This window comes from Ochotona princeps, chromosome 17 (assembly GCF_030435755.1).
Source record: "Ochotona princeps isolate mOchPri1 chromosome 17, mOchPri1.hap1, whole genome shotgun sequence".
Lineage (NCBI taxonomy): Eukaryota > Metazoa > Chordata > Mammalia > Lagomorpha > Ochotonidae > Ochotona > Ochotona princeps.
The window spans coordinates 28,569,576-28,592,977 of NC_080848.1; the positions used below are offsets into that span (position 1 = coordinate 28,569,576).

The 23,402-nt window shown below is 40.2% G+C and overlaps 1 protein-coding gene across 1 annotated transcript in view; it reads left to right on the forward strand.

The window, feature by feature from the left end:
• The window catches only part of BRIP1 (BRCA1 interacting helicase 1), a 150,232-nt gene that overhangs the window by 95,606 nt on the left and 31,224 nt on the right, over positions 1–23,402 (forward strand). Inside the window, exons 15-16 of the mRNA XM_004591193.2 lie at positions 6,662–6,821; positions 8,330–8,451. Coding sequence (XP_004591250.2) covers positions 6,662–6,821; positions 8,330–8,451 — 282 coding nt within the window. The remainder of the gene's footprint in view (positions 1–6,661; positions 6,822–8,329; positions 8,452–23,402) is intronic.

Sequence of the window (23,402 nt, forward strand, 5' to 3'; positions counted from 1 at the left end):
TTTTTTTTTTTTGTCACTACTTACATGTATATTTGAAAAGCAGAGCTACAGAAAAACCGGGACATACAGAGAAAACGATCTGCATCTATTGTTTCACTCCTTCCAATGGCCGCAATAGCCAAGGCTGTGCCAGACCAAAGCCAGGAACTCTGTCTAGGTCTCCCCTGTGGGTGGGCAGACGTTGTAAGCATTTAAGCCACCTTTCTCTGCTTTCCTAGTCAGATTAGCAGGGAACTGGATGTAAGTGGAAGATCGAGACTCAAACCAGCACTTACATTGGATGCTAGGATTGCAGGTAGCAACCCAACCTACTGTGCTGCAACAAAAGCCTCTAGATTTGTCTTTAAAATGTATGATCTATATACAGTGGGATATTACTCAACCCTAAAATGAATGAAATTCTGATATATGCCAAAGCATGGGTGAAACCTAAAAACTGTCAATAAACGGAGAGAGAAGTATCATATGATACTTACATGAGGTCTTAGAATGGACAAATGAAAAACAGAATGTGGCAGGGGCAGCATTGGGCACAATGGGTTAAGCTACCACCTGCTCTGCCAGTGTTCCAAATGAACACACGTTCAGATTGTGGAAACTCCACTTCTGATCCAGCTCCCTGCTAAGTAAGCACCTAGGAAAGCAGCAGCAGATGGTCCAAGTGTTTGGGACCCTGCACCAATGAGGAATACTCAGATGAAACTCCTGGCTTCTGCCTGGTTCACGTGTGGCTGTTGCAGCTATTTGGAGAGTGAACCAACAAATGGAAAAATCTGTCTATGTCTTGCTTTCAAATAAATCAATTAAAAAAAAAAGTTCAGAGGTTACCACAGCCTGGAGGAGAGAATAAGGAATTCTTTAAAGAGTAGTGTTTCCGACTGGAATTTTTCAAAATGTTTTGTAAAAGGGTACTGGAAATAGTTACATAACATTATTAATGTACTTAATGCCATTGAATAGTAAATTTGATTCATAAAAAGTACATTTTACATTATGCTTACTAGTGTGATGCTTCTGACTTTGCTTTTTTAAAAAAAGATTAATTTGAAAGTTGCAGAGAGGTGTGTGGGGAACAGAGAGAGATTTTCTATTTACTGGTTCACCACCACCACCACCCCCAAGTTGCCACAATGGCTGGAGCTGATGAAGCCAGGTGCTTTCCCAGGCATGCAAGCAGGGAGCTGGATCTGAAGTGGAGCAGCTGGTACTCAAACAAACACCCTTTGCGATGTCAGTGCACTGCTGATGTCAACTTTTTTCTTTTTTAAGAAGGTTTCTTTTATCTTTTTATTGGAAAGGTGGCATACAGAAAGAAGGAGAGACAAAAATCTTCTGCTGGTTCACTCCCTAAGTGACCACAGTGGATGGAGCTTAGCCAATCCAAAAGCCAGGAGCCAGGAACTTCTTCCAGATTTCCCACATGGGTGCAGGGTCCCAAGGCTTTGGACCATCCTCGACTGCTTTCCCAGGTCACAAGCAGAGAGCTGGATGGGAAGTGGTAAAGCTGGGATACCAACTAGCTCCCTTGTGGGATCCTGGCGGTGTATGCAAAACGAGAATTTAGCCAGTAGGCTTTTGTGCCAGACCCTGGAGGTGGCAGCTTTACCTACTATGCCGCAACACTGGCCTCTCTGCTTTTTTCTTTATTTTTTTTTTTAATTTATTTTTATTACAAAGTCAGATATACAGAGAGGAGGAGAGACAGAGAGGAAGATCTTCTGTCCAATGATTCACTCCCCAAGTGAGCCGCAACGGGCCGATGCGCGCCAATCCGATACCAGGAACCTGGAACCTCCTCCAGGTCTCCCACGCAGGCACAGTGTCCCAAGTCCTTAGGCCGTCCTCGACTGCCTTCCCAGGCCACAAGCAGGGAGCTGGATGGGAAGTGGAGCTGCCGGGATTAGAACTGACACCCATATGGGATCCCGGGGCGCTCAAGGCGAGGACTCCAGCCGCTAGGCCACGCCGCCGGGCCCTGCTTTTTTCTTTAAAAGGTTTATTTATTTACTTATTTATTTGAAAGGTAGAATCGATGAAGGAGGAGATATAGGGGGAAGAGGAACACAGAGACGGATTAACATCTTCCATTTCTGGTTTATTCCCCAAAGGGCAGCAACAGCTGGAGCTAGGACAGTCCAAAGCCAGGAGCTAGGAGCAGCTTCTTCCAGGTCTCCCCCATAGATGGTAGGAGCCCAAGTGCCTGGGCAATCTTCTGCTGTTATCCTAGGCACAGTAGCAGGGAGCTGGATTGGAGTACAGCCGATGGAATTCCAAGCACTGGCCCGTGGGATGGTGGCAGTGTCATAGGTGGTGGCAGTGTCATAGGTGGTGGCTGGCCCCTAGCTGGCCCGTGGGATGGTGGCAGTATCATAGGTGGTGGCAGTATTATAGGTGGTGGCTGGCCCCTAGCTGGCCCGTGGGATGGTGGCAGTGTCATAGGTGGTGGCTGGCCCTAGCTGGCCCGTGGGATGGTGGCAGTGTCATAGGTGGTGGCAGTATCATAGGTGGTGGCTGGCCCCTAGCTGGCCCGTGGGATGGTGGCAGTGTCATAGGTGGTGGCTGGCCCTAGCTGGCCCGTGGGATGGTGGCAGTGTCATAGGTGGTGGCAGTGTCATAGGTGGTGGCTGGCCCCTAGCTGGCCCGTGGGATGGTGGCAGTATCATAGGTGGTGGCTGGCCCCTAGCTGGCCCGTGGGATGGTGGCAGTGTCATAGGTGGTGGCTGGCCCCTAGCTGGCCCGTGGGATGGTGGCAGTGTCATAGGTGGTGGCTGGCCCCTAGCTGGCCCGTGGGATGGTGGCAGTGTCATAGGTGGTGGCTGGCCCCTAGCTGGGCTCTTCCTCAGGTTGTTCTGTCTGCTGTCTTCGTAGTTTCATATCAACTTGAGGTTTCTATTTCTACAACAGATAACACTGGATTTCGACAGGGCTTGTTTCACATCTGTATTTGTACTCCTCAGATGTGGACTTGAGCACTGTAGCCTTCAGGCGCTAGGCTTTACTTTTAGGACAATATTTATTATGATTCAGTCTCCTTACTGGTTGCAGGTGTGTTCAGTATTTATGTTTCTTTCTGATTCAGTCTGTTTGCCCAGGAGTTGGTTCATTTGTTATAGATTATTCATTCCATTGATATATAATTGTTCAGAGAAATCTCTTTAACATCCATTTTATTTTTGTGATAAATTGTAAATCTCATTTTCTAATTTATTTTCTTAATTAGTCTCAGTAAAGGTTTATCAGTTTTTACATTTAGTTTCATCCCTTTTCCCACCCCTCAATTTTTCAGTTGTCTATTGCACTTATTTCTGCTCTGATTTTTAGTATTTCCTTCTTTGTACTGATTTGGGACTTAACTTATTTTTCTGTTTCCTGGAAGAGAAGAAAGGAATTATTTACTTGATCTTTCCCCTTTTATTGTCAGTATTTACTGCCATAAACTTCGCTTAGTATTGTTTTTGGTGCATCCCTTTTGATCTACTGTGTTTTGATTTTCTACAATATCAGGATAATTTTGTAATTTCCTCTTTGATTGCTTTGATCCAATCATTGATTATTCAAAAATGTGTACTGTACTTTGAAGAATTTGCAAATTTTTCTATTTTCAATCTGCTGATGATTTATAGTTTGATTCCAAAGTGGAGGAAAATAAAGGGAATTGATTTCTGTTCTCAAACTTGCTAAGACATGTCTTGTGATCTAACATGTAACTGCCTTGCAGAATGTCGCGTGCACAGCTGATAGGAACCTGAGTTGTGTGTCTGGGCGGAATGTTTTGTGTATCTGATCCATCGGTTGTACAGTCTCCTTGTTTCATTGCTGAACTTCCGTCTGGATGTTTTATGTATTATTGAATGTGGAGTGTTGAAGTTCTGCAATGTGTGTTGTTGTGAACTCCTTTCAGTTCTGTCAGTATTTGTTTGAAATATCTAGATCCTTTGATGTAGGGTACATAAGTAAGTGTTAAATTTTCTGGTGTTTATTGTTAATGTCTTTTCTTGGTTTGCTTTTGCTCAAAGCCTGATACAAGAATTCCATTCCTGCTGCATCTTGGTTATTATAAGGAATGTCTTTTCTAACCTTTGTGTATTCAGCATATGTGTGTCCTTCGATCTAGAGAGTCAGCTGTTAATAGTGGTACAGAGTCAGACTGGGTTTTTGTTCATTTAGACACTTAGTTTTTGACTGAGGAATTTAACCCCCTTTTATTAAAGGAATGACTATTGTTACTTTGCTGAATGTTTTCTATTGGTAGCTTTTTGCTTTTTTAAAAAAATTTATTTATTATTTTTATTGGAAAGGCAGAAATACAGAGAGGAGGACAGACAGAGAGGAAGATCTTTCGTCTGATGGTTCACTCCCCAAGCGGCCGCAACAGCCGGAGATGAGCCAATCTGAAGCCAGGAGCTCTTGGGGTCTCCCGTGTGGGTGCAGGGTCCGAAAGCCCTGGGCTGTACTTGACTGCTTTCCCAGGCCACAAGCAGGGAGCTGGATGGGAAGCAGAGTCACCAGGATTAGAACCAGTGCCGTTATGGGATCCTGGCGCATTCAAGGCGAGGACTTTAACCACTACGCTATCGTGTCGGGCCCTTGCTTTTATTTTTGTTTTCTCCCTCTTTTCCTCTCTTGCTGTCTTTTAATGGAAAAAATAATAGTAGTTCAGTAACTTCTTAACTACTTGGATAACTTAACTGGTTCTATCCATTTAAAGCAAATTTGAGTCATTTCGATGCAGGGAACAATTTGTCTAAGTTATGAAAGTTACATTAACAAATTCTAAAACTAATGCAAATCTAGAAACTGTAGATTGCATTGGTATGTGTCTGCTTTTTCCTTTTTCTTCCCTATTCCCTGCCATACCATTATTGCATGCTGTTTATTTAAAACTGAATAGTATCAGTCAACCTTAATACCAAGTTAACTCAGATATATCAGCAAACTCAAATGTCCTAATTTTTTTTTAAGATTTATTTTATGTTTATTACAAAGTCAGATATACAGAGAGGAGGAGAGACAGAAATGAAGATCTTCCTTCCGATGGTTCACTCCTCAAGTGACCGCAACGGCCAGTGCTGTGCCGATCTGAAGCCGGGAACCAGGAACCTCCCCCAGGTCTCCCACGCAGGCGCAGGGGCCATCCTCGACTGCCTTCCCAGGCCACAAGCAGGGAGCTGGATGGGAAGTGGAGCTGCCGGGATTAGAACAGGCACCCATATGGGATCCCGGGGCTTCCAAGGCGAGGACTTTAGCTGCTAGACCACGCCGCCGGGCCCTCCTCTTCCTATTTTTAACCTCTTTTGATTATCCAAGGGAAATTTAAAAAATTTTTAAATTATTCTGGGGGCTAGCATCCTGTGTGGGCACTAGTTCATGTCCTGGTTGTTCCAGTTCCAATCCATCTCCCTGCTAGTGAGCCTGAGAAGTCAGCAAAAAGTAGCCCAAGTGTTTGGGCTCCGGACACCCATGTGGGAGACCCAGTCCTTTTGTAATCTCACCTATGGTTATTTCTATTAGTGTTCTATTTGTTAGCATGTATTTCCATTTGCTAGATGTTTGAATCAGTGTCAGTTATTAATAATAATCACACTTTCAAATATGAGCTTAGCTACCTATGCATTTAGAAAATTATCTTTTTTTTCTTAAGATACAGAGAGAGAGAGCAAAACAAACCTTCCTCATATTTGTTTGCTTGCCAGATGGCCCCAACAGCTAAGGTTGGGCCTGGCACAGCCAGGAACCAGGTGCTTCATTCTTAGCTTCCATGTGTATGGCAGGGGCCCAAGCACTTGGGCTGTCTTCCTCTGCTTTGCCAGGCCGTGTGTAGGGAGCTGCATGTATGACTGGTGCACATACTAGATATGGAAGCTTAACCCACAATGCTGGCCCTTAGAAAACGATGTTTTCTCTTTTTTTTTTTAAGAATTATTTATTTTTATTGCAAAGTCAGATATACACATAGAGGAGGAGAGACAGAGAGGAAGATCTTCTGTCCAATGATTCACTCCCCAAGTGACCACAATGGCCAAAGCTGCATCAATCCAAAACCAAGAGCCAGGAGCTCTTCCGGATCTCCCAAGCGGGTGCAGGGTCCCAAGACTTTGGGCCGTCCTCGACTGCTTTCCCAGGCCACAAGTAGGGAGCTGGATGGGAAATGGGGCTGCTGGGATTAGAACCAGCACCCATATGGGATCCCGGCGTGTTCGAGGTGAGGACTTTGGCCACTAGGCCACTGAGCTGGGCCCAGAAAACGATCTTAAAGAACCTTCATTTTGCTTTCATTAAGAAACTTTAACTCTAAGCATATCAGGAGAGTATAAAATGCATTGGCTTTGACAGAAGTCATTTTTCCCCTGCTTTTGAAATCCCCAAGGTGGTAGTAACAGTACCAATAGTTCTAGTGGTAATAGAAACTAAGTAACAGCAACTAATGTTTATTTAACTCCTACTGTGTTCCACGGGTCATTCAGATTTGTTTAAATCTGTTAATGAATTTAGCCCAGTAACATTTCTAAGTGATGTTATTGTTTCTCTCATTTTATAGATGAGGAAAAACAGATTTATAAGCACACCATATTCATTTTATGTGTACATTAGCTTTAAAGAAGTAAGTTTATGCAGCTGGACAAAGGAGAAATTAATTTCTGTTTTTACTTTTTTATTTTAGCTTTTAGAGAAGTTAAAAGATCGTTGGCTGTACACTGGTTTATGGGAGAATCTGGAGTTGGTGAAGACAGTGATTGTAGAACCACAAGGAGGAGAGAAAACTGATTTTGATGAATTACTGCAGGTGTATTATGATGCAATCAAGCACAAAGGCAACAAAGGTAAATGGAATTTATTTCAGAGCAACTGAAATTTTTTATTGTAAAAAAGTTCTTACTAGAATTTTACTTATGTTACTATTTTTGCAATAATGATATATTATTTGAAAAAGACTCTTGCATCTACTTGTTTACGCCCCAAGAAGGCTACAATAAAATCAGGAACCGAGAGCCTCCTCCGGGACTGTCATGCTGGACGCAGGGACCCAAGGACTTGGGCCATCCTGCACTGCTTGCTCTGGCCATTAGCAGGGGAGCTGCATAGGAAATGGAGCAGCTAGGACTCAAACCTGCGATGCTGGTAACTCAGAAGTTGGCTTTACCTGCTCTTGCCACTGCACTGGCCCCTTTGTTATGTTTTTAAATGAATTGCATTTAGGAGAAAAATTACATTTTATATTTCTGAATGAAGAAAAGGTAGCTGAGATAAATTATTAGGAGTTATCCTTCTGTAATATTTGCACTTAAGTATAACAGTTCAACTCTAAGAAACAGCTTGTATTCATGAATTATTCCACAGTCCTCCTTTGACTTTCTGAAATAGTGTGGAAAGACAGCTAGGATATGTATAAGTATCTTCCTTACTATCCAAATGAAATATACAGTATAAAGCAAATATAATACTTGGTGGTTATATTCTATTACAGAAGGCAAACTTGAGTTTTTCTCTTTTTAAAAGCTTTATTTTTATATGAAAAGCAGATTTTATAGAGCAGGAGGGACAGAATGAGAAGGTCTTCAGTACTCTGGTTCACTCCCCAAATGGCCACAATGACCAGAGTTGAGCTGATCTGAAGCTGGGAACCAGGAGCTTCTTCTGGGTCTCCTACGTGCATGTAGGGGACCAAGGACTTGGGCCATCCTCTGCTGATTTCCCAGGCCACAAGCAGAGAATTGGATCAGAAATGGAGCAGCTGGGTCATGAACCAGTGCTCCTATGGGATGCTGGTGCCACAAGACAGAGGATTTAGCGACCATGCTGGCTCAACTTGAATTTTCAAAATATAACCGAAGATTTATGCTAAAATATACACTAAAATATAGCTGAAGATTCAGTTTCCAAATTGTATGATTGCAGGCACTTTATGTTGTGGTTTAAATAATTTTTAACATTGTACTGAGTTAATGTTAACAGGACAAATTAGGGTGAAGTGTTCTGAGAATTTTGTTGGGCATAGCTGAGGATTGCAGTGGTTTTTTTTATAATGTGAAACTTGTTTCATACATGCTCATTTCACATGCAGGTTGTATTCAGATGCGGTTTTGCTCTATAGTTCACCTGAGAGATGCGGTTACTGCTTTGTTACCTTATTATAACTAACTATAATTTTGTCTGCCTTGTTTAAAGATAATGAACTTTGGAATTCTTACTTAATAGTAATGTTTTAATTTGGTTATTTTAGATATGCTGCTGTAATTACTTAGTAATTGGTCTTCTCAAAATGATAGGAGTAGGCAGCTTCTGAAAATTTTGGGTATGTTTTTTGAAGTGTTCAATTTTTGTTCCCTAGATGGAGCCCTCTTGGTAGCAGTGTGTCGTGGTAAAGTGAGTGAGGGTCTGGATTTCTCAGATGACAACGCCCGTGCTGTCATAACAATAGGAATTCCCTTTCCAAATGTGAAAGACCTACAGGTATGTCATTTAGAGGTCATTGGTTTGTTCAAAGTTAATTATACATACTTATTGTGTCTAAACCGTTTTATTTATTGATAAATGAGTTAGAGTTTTAAACAGTTTAATTTTTTGATAGTCGATATAAGTAGTAGATAGAATTCTAAGAGCATAATGATGTTTCTTCCTCCCTTCCTCTCCTTGAGAAAGATTTTGAGTATATGGATTTACTTATTGTTTAACTTGTACTGTTGTTTTGGTAAGTAGTAATTAGTTTTAAAGTGTGGTTTGGGTAGTTGATTAAAAAACAGATTGACAGGCCCCATGCAGACCTACTGAATCAGACACTAAGGGTGGAGCCCAGCAATTGCCAAGCTTTGAAGATGTTCCAGAGACTTCTAGAGCTGTTTCCTACCTGAGTTTCCTTTACCTCCGATGCCCTCTCTGATTTTAGCTTCTCTCAGCGCTGATCTCTTTGACCTGAGTTCAGAGTACCCTGTGCCTTGCTGTTCTTCAGTGCTGTGTTAAGGTCAGCAGAGAGATGGACATAAGGGGAATTCACTATATGAACCCCATTATCTCCACACCTGCTGTTCTGTGCCACCCCTCGCAAATTTTCCTGAAAGCATTTAGTCTATTTTATTCAGTTTTACTTAAAGAGAAGGCGACATTTGCAAGCCAGTTACTCAGCCTTGGCCAGAAAAAGATTGTTACATTATTGCTGTCTGTTTGCTAAATATTATAAACCTAAAGTAATGTTACCTTGCATCACAGAGAACTTTTATTTCTTACAGGCATCTGAGTGTGCTAATTAGTCTAAGATTAAAACTTGAATTTTTCTGATCAGTGATGTAATAAACTGATCCATATAGCTCCTCCCAAAGTACAGCCAGTTAAGTTCTCCTACCAATGCGGAATTCTCAGAGTGGAATCCTTCTTTAGTGTTAATATCGTTTAAGTACCTGAGACTTATTTTTCTTTGAATTATTTAAGCCAGAGTAGTATTTAGTTACCAATAACAGCAGTAAACGGTATTTCTCTCATTAGCCAGTATTATCTAAACTGTTGTTCCTATTTAAAACTTTTAATAGTTTGGGCCCAGTGCAATAGCCTAATGAATAAATCCTCACCAGGGTCCCATATGGGTGCCAGTTTGTGTCCTGGGAAGACAGTCGAGGATGATCCAGGGCCTTGGGATGCTCACCCACGTGAGAGACCTGGAAGAAGCTCCTGGCTCCTGGCTTTATATTGGCTTAGCTCTCCCTGTTGAGGCCCCGTGGGGAGTCAATTAGTGAACGAAGGACTTGTCCCTCCTCTTGCTAAACCTGCCTTTCCAATAAAAATAAGTAAGTTTTTTAAAAAAACAATAGTTTTTTAGGAGGGCGATACACCGGAAGACTCACCTTTATTTCAACTGACTTTGGTAGTTTGCACTATGCATACACACATACATATATGTATGGTAGTTTGCACTATACACATATACATATATGTGTGTGTATTTTTAAATTTATTACAAACTAAGGAGATGAGATGTACATGTGGCATATTCAAGGATGGAATGAGTCGTAAAGGTAAAGGTGGGAGATGGCGAATGTTTCTGCTTTACATTCTGTGTCTAGAAGAGAGGGCACCCTTCCATGTTCCCTGTCTTTCTATGGTCTTTGTAACGGCAGTGCTTTCATGATACCACCCCAGGTCCTTGGTGAGGATGGAAGTATATACACTATCACGCTGACAGGTGGTGGGATTTACAAAGAGCAGGGGGAGTGGTTTCAGTTCATGACTCTAAACCAACCAGCTACCCCATTTCATTCCCCCTTCAGGGATTTCTTAATCTAAGGATCGCTGAACTGTATACGTGCATCACATCTTTTGCAGTTTCTTCCTGCTGATTAGGGCTGACTAGTTCTTGGATTAGGAACTTCGTTTATCTCATGTACTGGGTCCCTCTCCCAAGCTGCAGAGTTTCTGTTCAGGTCTTTTTGTTCATCTACCAGCTACATTTCTCTGAAGCTAAGTGTTGCTCTGGGCATTGTTAGTGTCCTCTGGGTGTCTTTATCATCTTGCCCTGCACACCCTACGTTATTGCACTCACGAGATTTTGTTAAAATGAAGACAATCCCTTTTCTTTCTTTATATCATATGTTCTTTTAACAACAAATAAAAGAAAAAAAACCCAACAAATGAAAGATTTCCTCCCTAAAACTGGTGGGGGTTTGTTTGTTTGGCATTTTAGTTTGCTCATATACTGTCGTCTCCTTGGGATCTAGAAAGGAATATAAACTTTACAGCTAAATCCAGGTTTACTAAATGTTAAACTTAGAAGGCAGCAAGACTTAAAGGATTTACATCAAACTCATGATATTGATTTATATCCAAAAAGAAAAAAATGGGACTGTTAAAAAAGGAATATTAATAGAAAGAACTCTAATTTTCTCTATAAGTTTCAGTGAAAATCAAGGTTAAGATAATACACTGAGGCTCTTCTTTGCTCTTTCTCCCCCTCTTCTTCCCGCCTCCCTTACCCTCCTCTCCTTCCCTTCATCCTGTTCCTGCCCCGCTGGAATAAACCTCCGAAGATAAAAAAAAAAAAAAAAAGATAATACACTGAGAATATATTTATGACATTATTGCTTGTTACCTTTAAAAAATTATTAAAATCTAAAAATTTATTTGAAAGCACTACATTTGCCTTCTATTTTCTCCACCTTTGCCCTATGAGCTGTGATTTTGGGTGCTATTATTGTACCAATTTGGGTTCTTTCTATTTCTGTAAAATGAATTGATTTCATGTTCTTTGTGATACAAATTTAGAAGCATAGGGGCTCCTCCCTCCCTACCCTCCTTCTCTGTCTTTATTGTTCGTGATCATTACAATTACATATTCATTCACTTCACAGTAACCAGTTTAAAATTCCAATATATAAAGATATCATGACATAATGAGTAGAAGGAGAAAAAATGGAAATCCCATTACACAGGAATATAGACTGTAGGCTATAAATAGCAGTTACTTCTCTATATGTTAATCCCACTTAGAGGATTTTTTTATGCTGTGCGTATTGCCACAGATCAGAAAGAACATAGATATTTGTTTTTCTGGGACTAGCTTATTTTACCTAAGCGTAGTGGTTTTATAGCTGGATCCGTTTTGTTGCAATAGGTTAAGACTACACTCTTTTTATGACTTGGTCCATAGAATATATGTACCACGTTTGCTTTATTCAGGCATTAGCTGATGGACATCTGGGTTGATTGCATAACTTAGCTATTGTAAACTGTGCTGTAATAAACATGGGGGTACAGATAACTTATTTTGTTTTCATATGTTATCAAGAGTGAGATGTTTGGGTCATACGGTAGATGCATCTTCAGGTATCTGAGAAATCTCTATACTGTCTTCCATAAAAATAGCACTAGTCTACATTCCCACTAACAATGGATTAGAGTGCTTTTTTCTCCCACATCCTCACTAGCCTTTGTTTTTTCTGATTTCTGTCTGATAACCATTTTCACTGGGGTGAGGTGAAACCTCATTGGTTTTGTTTGGATTGCCCTGATAAGTCTATCAGCCTTTTGAATTTGTTCTTTTGAAAAATGCCTGCACATTACCTTTGTCCATTTCTTAACTCGGCTGTTTGTTTTTGCTGTTGTTGAGATTCTGAAATTCTTTGTGTTGTGTAGTTTGAAATTCATCTGTTGTATAGTTTGAAAATATTTTCTTCTCCCATTCTGTTTGCTGCCTCTTCATGTTATTGGTGGTTTCCTTTGTAATGCAGAAGTGTCTTAGTTTGATGTAATCCCCTTTGTTTATTTTTATTTTAACTGCCTGTGCTTCTAGGATATTTTCCAAGAAGTCTTTCCCTATGTCTGTGTCTTAAAGAGTGTTCCCAATGTTTTCCTCTAGTAATTTAAACTGCATCATAGATTTAGATTCTTGATCCATTTAGAGTTGAGTTTTGTATTAAGTGTTAGGTTAGGGGTCTTGTTTCTTCTGTACATGTAGATCCAATTTTGCCAGCACCATTTGTTGAAGAGACCGTGCTTTCTCCCTGGATTCATTTCAGTTCACTTGTCAAAAATTAGTTGACTAAAGATTTGTGGGTTTATTTCTGTGGTTTCCATTCTGTTCCAGTGATCTTCATATTTCTTTTATGCCCATACCAGGCTGATTTTATTATAACTATCTCATGCATCTTGAAGTTTGGTGTTGTGATACTTCAACTTTTTTGTTACTTAAGATTGCTGTAGCTATGCAGGGTCTCTTGTGTTTCCATAAGAATTTCAGTATCATTTTTCTAGGACTGAATGAATGTTTTGATTGGGATCACATTGAATCTGTAATTTACTTTTGGCAACACAGACATTTTGATATTACCTCTACCAGTCCATGAACACAGCAAATTTTACCATGTTTTTGTATCATCTTCTCTTTCTTTTAATGTTTCATAGTTCTCATTGTGTCCTTGGTTAAACTTATTCCATAGTATTTTAGGCTTTTTGCCACTGCTGTGACAATTCTCAGTCATGGAGCTGTTTGTGTGTACAAAAATGATTGATTTTTGTGTGTCATTTTATATCCAGTTGCCTTGCCAAACTCAGGTTCCAATAGTCTCTTAGTAGACTCTCTTGGTTGCCCTATGTAAGCAGTCATGTTTTCTGCACACAGAGATAGCTTGACTTCCTCTTTTCCAATTTGTGTCCCTTTGATTTCTTTTTCTTTCTAATATAGTGCTGGCTAAAACTTCCAGGACTGCAGTGAATAGCAGTAGTGACCTGGCCATCCCCGTCTGATTGCAGATCTTAGTGGAACTGCCTCCAATTTTTCTCCATTCAATATGATGCTGGTATTGGGTTTTTCATATATTGTTTGTGTTGAGGAATGATTAATCCTTCTATTCCCAGTTTAAGATTTTCAGCATGAAAGGATGGTGTTTGATATCAAATGCCTTTTCTGCAATTACCAGGATATCCAAATGGGTTTTTATTCTTCAGATTGTTAATGTTGTATATCTCATTTAACAATCTGAGTAGGGGTTGAACCATCTGCTGCATGCCAGGGATGAATTCTACCTGGCCTGGGTGGATGGCATTTCTAGATGTTGTTGGATGTGATTAGCTAGTATTGTGTACTAGCTAAGAATGCTTTCTTCAGGATAATTTTTTTTTCTCCCAAGCTGCCTATCATGTGAAGAGTTCTAGTGATCCTGCTTGTCATAGTTTATCTGTATCCCAGTAACTGAAGTGATAAAATTGCAAAATGATAGAACCATCAGTGAGTTTTTGGGTGAAACAGAAGGGGATCCATGGTGATTCCCAAAAGGATAAGCTTGGGTAGACCTGAGTCATCCAAACCACAAGGATAAGAAGCAGAGTTCTTAGCCAGCAGTACCAGATAAATAAAAGTGTGTTTATTTTTGCTGTATGTCTAGAATAGTTCTTCTTGCGTAACAAATCTGAAACGTAAAAACTTAAAACAAGAATCTATGGCATGTAAGGGCAGGCAGTGTGGCACAGCTAAAGCCACCAGTCAGAATGCCCACATCCCATAACAGAACCAGTCTGAATCTTGGCCTCGTCACTTTGATCTGGCTTCCTGCATTAAATAAACCTGGGGAGGAAGACCAAAGTACATGGTTCCAGGGGCTGTTCCTGTCTCCTGGCTTCAGACTGCTTGAGCCCCAGTTTTTGCAGGTACTTGGGGTGTGAACCACTGGATGAAGGATCTCTCTCTCCCTCTCATTCTCTGTTTCCGTCATTCTGCTATCAATCAGCACTAACGTTAAAAAGAAAATAAATTGTGGAGTGACTGTTCAGCTTATGATCTTGGCCTTAATCAGGCAGCTCTGTTGATTTCACTGGGCTCAGCTCTGTCCTGTCTGTATCTCATCCTTCACAGAACAACAGACTGGCCAAGGCAGTTGATCACTGCAAAGGCAGAGGCACCAAAGGGTAGCCTCAATTGTGAAGCAGTTGTCAAATACTAACCAATGCCTGTGGTATGTCACATCCTGAAGTCAAGAAGAGGTGCGAAAGGTATATTTGTTCTTTTAAAAACTATCTGAAAAACAGATTTCCCAATCATTCATTTACCTCAAATGCCTGCAACAACCAGGGGTGGACAAGCTATTGCCAGGAGGTAGGAATGCAATCTGGGTTTCCTCTATGGATGTCAGGGACCTAACTACTGGGCTTATTACAATAAGGCTGCCTTCCAGGATGTGTAGTAGCAGGAAACGAACTGAGAGTGGAGCTGGGACTTGAACATAGGCATTGCATTATGGATGAGACATTTCCGTCCTCATCTTAACCAGCACATCAAACACCCAACACTAAGGTGATGTTTTCTACCACATATGGCAAAGGGCTTAGAGTTACAACTGCAGAAGGAAACTCCGAGCATGAGTTTTGATATGTAAAGGATAGCTGTAAGTTGTCGTAAGTGTGGGCATGCAGTTTTTATGAATATGAATTCATTTTGTTATTTTTGGAAATGTCTTGTCAGTAACTTCTATTCACAAATGATCAAATAAGTTACTGAAAATTAAGTACAAGTTCTCATTTTGTGGTTTGTGCGTTCAGTGTCATGTTTAGGAAGCTCTTGGTAAATCCAAGGTCATGCAAATGTTTTTGAGTAATTCTGCAATTTTAATTTCGTGATTTAGGTGTCTAGTTCTAAAGACTATTACTTTCTCATATATATGTTACAAGGCATTTGTTACATTATGCTCTGGTGCAGCTTGAAGATAGGGACAATCAAGCATCTTTTGTATCTATAATACTGACTTAGAACATAGTTTTCCATAAACGCTGTTTTAGTGATTAGTTTATTGAAATTGTGCTTGGCTTTTTTTTTCAGGAGCTCTCTAGTTCTACAGACTTTAAGACATGAGAATAAAAGTCGTAAGATGATTGCAGGATGGTGGTAAACACTAATAAGACTCAAAGGAGGAAATGCAGTGTTCTCACAGTCAGAACTCACTAAGGAACTGCTTCATTCCCAGTAGCAGCTTGTACTTGAACATGTGGAATACCTTAGTAAATGTAGGGGGTATCATGTTGTTACTCTTTATATTAGTTTTCTAACAAATTATCACCCAGTATACTAAATCAGTATACATTTATCATCTCAAAGTTGCCGTTTGTAAGCAGTCTGGCCATAGCTTTGCTGGGAATACAAGAATACAACGAATGTGTGGATCAGGCTGTATTCTCATCTCATGTTTGGCATCTTCTACTTCTCATCAACTTTGCCATTTCCTGTACCCTAATTAATGGAAGGAGCAGCCCATAACTTGTCATGTTCAGTGGAACAGAAGCAAGTCATGGTGAAAGGGAGAAGATTATTAAGATGTCAGTTTGTCCATCTTGCTCTTACCTTTCATAAAAGGAGATGATGAGCTTGCTAATATTGCCATGCAGGAATAAGAAATTAGTTATAAATTAGGAAATTAGTTATAGAGAAATTAGTTAGAAAATAAGCTTTTAAATTCTTACAGCAAGGAAACACCCATTTTGCATCACAGTTTATTTCATTTGAATGCAGATTTTATAAGGTTGACATTGGCATCTGAGGCACAAATGTAATCTAGGAAGAAGACAGAGACTTCAATTTCATAAACTTCATTTTTTCCCTAAGTTTGAGACAGTATAGAACTAAAAATTTAGAAACACTGTGTAAAATACTAACCTAAGACTTTGCTGTCTCAGTATGGAGTTTGGCTTTTACAGACGCAGGAAAATGTATGTTAGAGCCAAAAATATGACTTCTTTGGCTGTGACCAGGATTTCCTCTTCCTACCTTGGGGACTAGAAAGTAGAGGTAGGAAAATTTCATTTTGGAGCCAAGTGTGACTTGTTTGGTTCAAGTCATAATTTATTACACGTACCACGGGGACCTGAAAATAAAGAAACCCACTATGAAATGTTGATAATGGGTTACTCTGAAGGACAAGCATTAGGCCAACTTTCCCAGTGAGGTGTTTTTTATTTTTTTAAAACTTCCACATTTCCCAGATGCTTCTGATCATCCTAGAAGGATTAAACTTAATCGTGTAAGTTAAAAGGAAAATTCTGTGCACCAGAGTGTTGGAGGAACAGGAGAGTAAACTGAGGGCTTTACATGATCAGATGTTGATGGGAAAGTAGAACTAAATGAAAAGTTGTTTTTTTTTAATATAATTAAATTGCAGTATAACAAGGCTTCCTTTTTCATGGATATGTAAAGCAAATCCTTTGGCCAGTTAATATGATCGGACAACCACAAAATTAGAATTTGTAATTCAGGCATGCTCATTTGAAACTGGTAACATAGAAAAGGTTTGTGGCACTGGTAAGATATTTAGATTTAAAAACTGCATTTCATTTGCATTCCTAGGCATAATTTATTAGAATATGAAAATACTTCCCTTCATGAAATTCTTAAAACCACGATGTGTAACTAAAAATTTTTATTCTTTGAAAATGTTGGCACCTGTGCAGTAACATAGCAACTAAGTCCTTGCCTTGCACATGCCAGGATTCCATATGAGCACCAGTTCTAATCCCAGCGGCCCTACTTCCCATCCAGCTCCCTGCTTCTGGCCTGGGAAAGCAGCTGAGGACAATCCAAAGCCTTGGGACCCTGCACCCACGTGGGAGACCTGGAAGAGGTTCTGGGCTGCTGGCTTCAGAGTGGTACAGCTCCAGCTGTTGCAGTCACTTGGGGAGTGAGTCAATGGACAGAATTTCCTCTGTCTCTCTTCCTCTCTGTATATCTGACTTTACAATAAATAAATCTTTTTTTTTTTTTAATGGAATTCCTGATTCCTGGATTGTCCAGACCCAATCCCCGTAGAAGAATGCTGCCTCTCCATCTAGTTCAGCTTTCTTTTTAAATTTTAAGCAATATAAAGACGAGAGAATTCGTGCATTTTACAGAGTTCTAAGAAGATAAGCATATTTATCCCCCTCATTCTTCTTCAGTTGTTCAGATACCAGTCCACTCTGTAATCATAACCTTAATTCACCAACTAACCATAATACTCAGCAAAGAACGCAGTTCCACGTGAGTATATTCAGGGAATAAACGCAGTCATTTTACAAGATGTCTGTTTTATCTATATATATTTTTGCCTCTTTTGCATTTTTTCTTAACTGCCACGTATCAGTGAAAAACTTACGCCATTTGTCTTTTGTGGGTTTCTTATTATAAGTATAATGGCTTCCAGATACATCTATTTTGTTGTTACAGATAGGAATTTTTTTTTAAAGATTTATTCATTTTTATTACAAAGTCAGATATACAGAGAGGAAGATCTTCTGTCCAATGATCCACTCCCCAAGTGAGCCGCAATGGGCCGGTGCTGCACCAGTCCTAAGCCGGGAACCTGGAACCTCCTCCCAGTCTCCCACGCGGGTGCAGAGTCCCAAAGCCTTGCGCCATCCTCAACCGCCTTCCCAGGCCACAAGCAGGGAGCTGGATGGGAAGCTGCCGGCATTAGAACCGGCGCCCATATGGGATCCCGGTGCATTCAAGGCGAGGACTTTAGCTGCTAGGCCACGCCGCTGGGCCCACAGATAGGAATTATATTCCACAACGTAGCTATGCCACATTTCCCTATCTTATCCTCAGTTGATGGGCATCTGGTTTGATGTGGTATCTTAGCTGTTGTGAATTGAAATGCAATAACTGTGGGGGGTCCATACAACTCTTTTATATGCCGATTTCATTTCCTTAGAGCCACTTCGCAGAAGTGGGATGGCCAGGTCATATGGTAGGTCTCTTTTCAGGTTTCTGAGTAATTGCATACTAGTGTAGTGTTGTGCTAGTGTACATCCCCACCAACAGTGGATGATGGTACCTTTTTCTCAATGTCTTCGCCAGCACTTACTGTTTTTGATTTTCAGGCGATAGCCACTCTCACTGGAGTGAAGTGCAGCATGAATTGTGGTTTGTATTTGCATTTCCGTGATGGCTAGTGATCCTGAGCATTTTTTCTTGTGTCTGTTGGCCATCTGAAAGCTTGCTAATATCCTTTGCCTCTTCCTTTCTTAATAGGATTATTTATTTTGTCGTTGAGCTCTTCATAGATCCTTGATATTAATCCTTTATCAGATACATGATTTGCAAATATTTTCTCCCATTCTGTCAGTAGCCTGTTATATTTCCTTTGCAGTATATTTCAGCTTTCTTACATTTGTTACTGACTTGAACACAAAAACACCTGTATCAATTGAGGAGTTTTCACATTAATTCTTTTTTTTTTTTTTTAACACATTTTATTTTTACTGGAAAGTCATTTACCTTGAGAAGGAGAGGCAGACAGAAAGACCTTCCATCTGCTGGTTCACTCCCCAAATAGCTGCAATGGCTAGAGCTGAGCTGATCAGAAGTTAAGAGTTACTTCCAGATCTCCCTGATAGGTGCAGTGTCCTAAGGCTCTGGGCCATCCTTCTGCTTTCCCAGGCCACAAGCAGGGAGCTGGATGGGAAGTGGAGCTGCCAGGATACAAACCAGGAACCATACGGGATCCTGGCACTTATAAGGGGAGGATTAGCTAACTGAGCCATTGGGCTATGCCCACATTATTGGCATTTAGTAAGTTGCAGCAAAAGACAGGGTGCTTGTTTCAATGGATGGGCACATTAGCATGTTAATGTGAAATCAGTGCTTACAAATGAGAAAATACTATCAGATTACTATATTAGAATTTTAAAATCTAATGGATGTGTTTGTAAGGGGACTACTGTTCATTATTCTTGTTGTTTTGACAATAGTGTGAATATTCATGAGTAGATGAGTATGAAGAGCTGCAATACATCAAGACAAACTTGATTTCAGAAACAAAAACTCTTGTAGGAGCTTCATCCACTACTTTTGAGTGGATGTTCCTTTGTGTTAACTTTTCTATGGTTAATAAAATTTTGTAGGAGTCTGATTTGTAATAGTAGCAAATATGAACAAGATGCTTTCTTTGCATTAGCTATTTCTATAGTTCACCAAAGGCAGGGAATGTGTAACAGGATGTCTTGGTAGAATAGAAATTGGGTGCTCATATGTTCAAGAAAAGTGAAGCTGAAGGATAGCTTTTTCTCTTATCTTAAATGACTGACTTGACTTAAAGAAATGAAGATCCAGAGAGATAAAAATCTTAATTGAATTGACAAGCAAGCATATAAATACTAGCCCAAACCAACTAGCCTTATTAGAGCCAGATGACAAAAGGATTATTCAGATAATAAAACTATAGAGAATAGTAAAACAGCCTTTAAAAAAAACTCTGGCTGGGCTGATATACTCCGGGAACACAGTGCTGTGCTGTAGATTATAGCACTTTGCCTCATGGAGTTTGTAGTCTAGCACTGAATTTTGATAAACAACCACTGCTGTGATGAATAACCATATGAACTCTGAGACTGTTACAATAGCTCTTTAAGGGTCAAAAAAGCTTTCCTGAGGAAGTGATATTTAAGTTGACACAGGAAAAATGATAGGAGCTACACAGTAGAACAGAATGGATAATTTTTTTCTCAACATACAAAAGAAAGTATGCTAAGGTCACAAAGTGTAAAAGAGGATTGTAGTTTGCAGGAATTAAAAGAAGCTGAAGTAGAGAGTGAACTGGAAGAATGGCATGTGAACACAGGTATTTAGGGACAAAATCAGTTCTGGCTCTGGGTACCATTTTTAAAGACTTGGGAAACCAGATCCAGTAAGTGGAGTCCAGGGTCAGGGTGGATTGGAGTTTTGGTTATACAGTAGCATCTGCTATAGAGACCCACCTGGATCTATCAGCCTGTGCAATAAGGTAGTTGCCCTGGGGAAATGGCTATGTATAAGCCTAAAGGCTTTCATGCAAAATCCTAACATTAAAATCCAGCAGCTTGCTGTTGGAATTGACCCATAGGTATGGAAGAAAAATTTAATTTCTAAAACTCCAAGTAAGTCTCAATTTTTTAAACCTATTTTTCTTCCTCAGAAGAGAAATTAACTCAAACACACACAGAATTCCACCAAAAGCATTCTTTAAAGAAGTTTCTAAGTATACCTTGTGTTTCAAATCTATTCTAAATCTTCTAGTTTTATTTAGGTGGCCAACATGTGTGTTTTCATTATACTATACAAAATGGGATAGTGAAAGCCTTTGTTTTCCATGCTGTCTCAATAAATGCATGAATTGCTTAGGGTAATTTTTTAATGCCCCATTTTTCTTAAAAAGATCAAAACTAGAAACTGTTAGGTTCCAAAATCACCCCACCATTGGATAGCAAAGGACCAGACGTGGATGCAATCAGCAAGCAGAGTTTATTGAGCTGGCTAGCCAGGGTTGAGCTCCCCACACGGACACACAGGACCGGTGGATGAAGCAAGACCCTGAGCCAGGGACAAGCCAGATTTTTATAGGCCAGTTTGGCTGTTGCAGCAAAGCCTGCGCCTGCGAAAAACACTCCAATCAATTAAAAGCAAATATGAAACACTCCAATCAGATACAGGCAAGACTAAAGGCCCTATTCATCATGACAAGACAAAAACTATTCTAAGCTAAGGGGTTACAGATGCAAAGCAATAGGTAACATATCTGTGTAATACAGGGCATGGGGCTATTTTTACCCTTATCAGGGCCACTGACCCTTACATCCTGAGCTTGGGTGTGGGGGACAAGGGGGCTCTTTGCTCTTAACTCTTATCAGGGCCTGCAGGGACCCATTGACCCTTATAGCCTAAGCCTGGGTGTGGGGCCCAAGTTATTTGTAAAAACTTCTCCTTTTTACTTTAAATTCAAGTTGCTTCTGACTTACTCAAACCACTTCTAACATTTAGACCTTTTAACATTTTGGTTGCCTCTAACAGAAACATTTTTGAAAGATTAAGCAAATTTGACTGATAACCTTTTTCTCCAGTACTAATTTCACTGTTTCCTTAAGAGAAAAGCTGTGGGGCCTGGCACAATACCCTAGCAGCTAAAGTCCTCACCTTGCGCGCGCCAGGATCCCATACAAGCTCTAGTTGTAATATCTGCGGCCACACTTCCCATCCAGCTTCTTGCTTGTGACCTGGGAAAGCAGTTGAGGACGGCCCAAAGCCTTGGGACCCTGCACCCATGTGGGAGACCCGGAAGAGCCCCTGGGCTCCTGGCTTTGGATTGGCTCAGCTCTGTTCATTGCAGCTGCTTGGGGAATGAATCAGCGGATGGAAGATCTTATTCTCTTTCTCTCCTCCTGTCTGTATATCTTTCCACTACAAAATAAATAAACCTTTAAAAAAAAGAAGAAAATCCATGGCTTAAAGCAAAGGTTTTTCAAAATAATCATGGAGAATATATATTGTTTAAAAATTGCAACAAACAATGAGATTATCTTTTAATTTATTTTTGAACTTTATGAAGCACTCTTATAAGGCTACAAAGAAAATGTTCAGATAGTTAATAAAACAAAAACTAGTTTTGATTTTTTAAAAATTTCATCCCTTCCCACCCCCCTTGTTTTTAATATTTGAAAAACAGAAGGAGAGATCTTCCTTCCACTGGTTCATTTCCCCCGTGGCCTCGCTGGACCAGGTCAAAACAATTCCGTTCAGGTCTCCCTTGTTAGTGTCAGGCTCCAAGTACTTCAGGCCTCTTTTCTTGCTTTCCCACAGGCATTAGCAGGGAGCTGGGTGTGAAGCAGACTTATATGGATAATCCAATATGGGTGTTGCAGGCGGCAGCTTCACGTGCTACACCACAGTGCCAGTTCTTAAAGTTACTTTTCTTTTCTTTTTTTTTTTTCTTTCCTCTTTTTGGCCAGGACATGAACTTTGTTGGGTTTATGTGTGTGTGTGTGTTCGTTGTGCCTTAAAATTAGGTTGAATGCTTTTCTCAAGACTGAAGGTTTTAAAGCTTGAAATGGCCACCTGTGGAGGACTTGAAAGGCTGATTGAGACTGTTGGCATAAAACGTAATCAGCAGGACTCCTCAATGGAAGTGGTGAAAATGTTTTTCAGCTTCTTGGTACTTTTTTTATTTAAAATAAAATTTTGTGGATTTTTAAAAAGGATTTATTTGCTTGAAAGGCATAATTATACAGAGAAAGGGAGAGACACATGGGCTTATTCCACCAGATCCCCAGTGGTTCACTCTCCAGATGGCTACATTAAGGCTAGCACAGGCTGAAATTAGGAGCCAGGAACTTCTGGGTCTTGCATGTGCATGGCAGGGGTCCAAGGACTTGGGCCATTTTCTACCGCCTTGCCAGACACATTAGCAGGGAACTGTATTGGAAGTGGAGCAGCCTGGACACAAACAAACTTCAGGCTTCCTATGGGATATCGACCATCGTGTCACAATGCCAGCCCTGATTTTAATTAGTTTACTCAGTCAGATCCCCTTAACATGAAGTTATGGGTTTTAGGTGAGTACATCCCTTGATTTTTTTTTTTTTTTTTTTTTTGCCAACTGTAATGCTTCAAGTTCTCAAAGAACACAGCCTGCAGTACATATCACTCTTTTGCTCCTAAGAGACTATAGCTTTGATGCTTAGGGAATGAGTTTGGTTTGTGCTTTCTATCTGTCAGACACATAATACCAGTATGCTAGGAAGTTTTACAAAAATGCATAGCAGATATTCCTACTGTATCTAGTATGTAAGCTCCATGGCCTCAAATTCCTTTAAAACAGAGTTTCTCAGTTGGAACTATTAACTTAACTGTTTGTAGATAGTTATACATTATGGGATGTTGAGCAGCATCTGTAGCCTAACTGAACCACTAGATGCCAGTAGCAACCCCACTGCTGTCACCACTAATATCTCCTGACAGGCAAAACTGCTCTCGGTTGAACATCATTTCTTTAGTAGGACATGTATTTATTGTAATTCATGACATACATTTATAACCTTCTATGAAGTTGAAAAAGGTCCTTTGCTGTTGCTGTGAGTCTAATATATACTCAATATAGCAGATTGCTTCTTAAAAATAATCTCTTGGCTTCTGCTCCGTCAGCACATGGTTT